The 3,613-nt window shown below is 45.0% G+C and overlaps 1 protein-coding gene across 1 annotated transcript; it reads left to right on the top strand.

The window, feature by feature from the left end:
- Nucleotides 1–261: 261 nt before the first annotated feature.
- On the top strand, nucleotides 262–1,023 carry LOC137503346 (zinc finger protein ZFP2-like; the record flags this gene model as incomplete). The annotated part of the gene is made up of 1 exon (XM_068230904.1): nucleotides 262–1,023. A coding segment is annotated over one exon (762 nt), but the record flags the coding sequence as incomplete, so codon positions are not given.
- Nucleotides 1,024–3,613: the final 2,590 nt, after the last annotated feature.

Genomic DNA, 3,613 nt, shown 5'->3' with positions numbered 1-3,613 from the left:
CGGTCCCACACGGGCGAGAAACGATGCTGCAGCAACGTCTGTGTAAAATCCTTCAGCTGGAAAAAACTAGCAGGTCACATCGGTATTCAGACAGGCAACAAGCCTCCCTTTTGCACTGTATGTTGCAAATCATTAGTCATGAAAAGGAGTATATCTTATCACAAGCTGACTCAAACAGGAGAGAAGCCAAACAAGTGCAATGTCTGTAGCAAGTCATTCATACAGGAAGGCAGTCTAACCGGTCATATGCGTACCCATACAGGCGTGAAGCATTACAGCTGCAATGTCTGTGGCAAATCATTCATAAAGAGAGGTAACCTAACCAAACATATGCGGACCCATACAGGCGAGAAGCCTTACAGCTGCAATGTCTGTGGCAAAACATTCGCAACGAAAGGCCGTCTGCCCGATCATATGCGGACTCATACAGGCGCGAAGCCTTACAGCTGCAATGTCTGTGGCAAATCATTCACAACGAATAGCAGTCTCACCGTTCATTTGCGTACTCATACAGGCGAGAAGCCTTACAGCTGCAATGTCTGTGGCAAAACATTCGCAACGATAGGCGGTCTGACCTATCATATGCGGACCCATACAGGCGAGAAGGTATGCAGCTGCAATGCCTGTGGCAAATTATTCGCAACGAAAGGCAGTCTGACCGTTCATTTGCGTACCCATATAGGTGAGAAGCCTTACAGCTGCAATGTCTGTGGCAAATCATTCACACAGAGAGGTAACCTAACCGAACATATGCGGGCCCATACAGGCGTTAAGCCTTACAGTTGCAATGTCTGTGGCAAATCATTCATACAGAGAGGTAACATAACCGAACATATGCGGACCCATACAGATGAGAAGCCAAACAGTTGCAATGTCTGTGACAAATCATTCACAGAGAAAGGCAATCTCACTGATCATATGCGGACCCATACAGGCGAGAAGCCTTACAGCTGCAATGTCTGTGGCAAATCATTCATAAAGAGAGGCAAACTAACCGCACATATGCGGACCCATACTGGCTAGAAGCAATACAGCTGCAATATCTGTGGCAAATCATTCATACAGAGAGGTAACCTAACCGAACATATGCGACCCATACAGGCGTGAAGCATTACAGCTGCAATGTCTGTGGCAAATCATTCATAAAGAGAGGCAAACTAACCGCACATATGCGGACCCATACTGGCTAGAAGCAATACAGCTGCAATATCTGTGGCAAATCATTCATACAGAGAGGTAACCTAACCGAACATATGCGGACCCATACAGGCGTGAAGCGTTACAACTGCAATGTCATTGGCAAAGCATTCACAACGAAAGGCAATCTCACTGATGATACGCGGACCCATACAGGCGAGAAGCCTTACAGCTGCAATGTCTGTGGCAAATCATTCATGAAGAGAGGCAAACTAACCGCACATATGCGGACCCATACTGGCGAGAAGCTATACAGGTGCAATATCTTTGGCAAATCATTCATACAGAGAGGTAACCTAACCGAACATATGCGGACCCATACAGGCGTGAAGCGTTACAACTGCAATGTCAGTGGCAAAGCATTCACAACGAAAGGCAGTCTGATAGATCATATGCGTACCCATACTGGCGAGAAGCCATACAGCTGCATTGTCTGTGACAAATCATTCACAAAGAAAGGCAACCTGACCGATCATATGCTGACAAATACAGGCGAGAAGCTTTACTGCTGCAATGTCTGTGGCAAATCATTCATACAGAAACGCATTCTAACCGGTCATATGCGGACTCATACTGGCGAGAAACAATACAGCTGCAATGTCTATGAGGAATCATTCATAAAGAAAGGCAAACTAACCGAACGTATGCGGAGCCATACAGGCGAGTCATAGAGGCACACTAATGGAACATATGCGGTCCAATGCAGGCGAGAAGTCTTAAAGATGCAATGTCTGTGGCAAATCATTCACAAGGAAAGGCAGTTTGACCGATCATATGCGGACTCGTACAGGTGAGAAGTCTTACAGGTGCAATGTCTGTGGCAAATCATTCACAAGGAAAGGCAGTCTGACCGATCATATGCGGACCCATACAGGTGAGAAGCCAAATAGATGCAATGTCTGTGGAAAATAATTCATAAAGAGAGGCAATCTTACCGAACATATGCGGAGACATACAGGCCAGTCATAAAGAGAGGCAAACTAACCGATCATATGCGGACCCATACAAGCGAGAAAGATTACAGTTGCAATGTCTGTGGCAAATAATTCATACAGAAAGGCTGTCTAACCGGTCATATGGGGACCCATACAGGCGGGAAGCCATTCAGCTACAATGTCTGTGGCAAATCATTCATAAAGAGAGGCAAACTTACCGAACATTTGCGGAGACATACAGGCGAGTCATAAAGAGAGGCAAACTAACCGAACATATGCGGACCCATACAGGCGAGAAGCCTTACAGTTGCAATATCTGTGGCAAATCATTCACAAGGAAAGGCAGTCTGACCGATCATATGCGGACCCATACAGGCGAGAAGCCAACAGCTGCAATGTCTGTGGCAAATCATTCACAAAGAAAGGCAGTGTGACCTAACTGTTCATATGCGGACACACACAGAAGAGAAGCCATACTGTTACAAAGTTTATTCCACTGAAGCACAACTTGTAGGATTCCAGCAAGGTATAGCAGATATCCTGGATTCAGGAGGTCAATTGGACTGTATCGCGACTAACCTGTCTAAGGCATTTGATAGGGTAGATCATGGGAGACTACTGGCAAAAATGAAAGCAATTGGACTAGATAAAAGAGTGACTGAATGGGTGGCTCTGTTTTTAGAAAATAGAACTCAGAGAATTATAGTAAGTGAAGCTTTATCTGGCCTGTAAAAATTAAGAGGGCAATTCCTCAAGGCAGTATTATTGGACCTTTATGTTTTCTTATATATATCAATGATATGTGTAAAGAAGTGGAATCAGAGATAAGGCTTTTCGCAGATGATGTTATTCTGTACAAAGTAATAAATAAGTTACAAGATTGTGAGCAACTGCAAAATGATCTCGATAATGTTGTCGGGTTGTTGCATTTTCAGATTAAAGCTCGCAAATGAGCTGTTTTCATTCAGTAATGGCTACTATACCCCACCCATACCCAATCCCTCCTTCAACGATAACGCCCCTTCCTCCCCAACATCAATAACCGAACCACCGCCGTCTCAATCTATGTATGTATGATTGAGACGGCAGTGAACCGTACTGCCGAACCTTACCCCCACCACTACCACGTGAAAGGGTTTGACAGCGGCATAGGTCCTACCCTTCCGAGAGCCCGGCTCAGACTGAATACTTTTGCCCTCCACTCGTTTGGGCGCGCTGTTGTACATCACGTCACTCATCCTAAGCCCACGTGACGAATACGGCAGCTCCTATTGGTAGAAACATCTCCCGATTGCTATTGATCGATTTGAGTTTGACAACTTGGACCACGTGGGACGACCACGTTTTTGACGTTTGTGACATTTTGCTTTACTTTGATTTGTATGCGTATATCTGTTATCTTCGTTTGCGTGTTTGAAGAAAAGTACAAGATATTTGAGGTAAGCATCCTTACTGTTCTTGTTTTACTAATCTCCTGAGGC

The sequence above is a fragment of the Anabrus simplex genome, chromosome X (assembly GCF_040414725.1).
Source record: "Anabrus simplex isolate iqAnaSimp1 chromosome X, ASM4041472v1, whole genome shotgun sequence".
Taxonomy (NCBI): Eukaryota; Metazoa; Arthropoda; class Insecta; order Orthoptera; family Tettigoniidae; genus Anabrus; species Anabrus simplex.
Note: the sequence above shows the minus strand (reverse complement) of the source record. Positions and strands in the feature narration are given on the sequence as shown.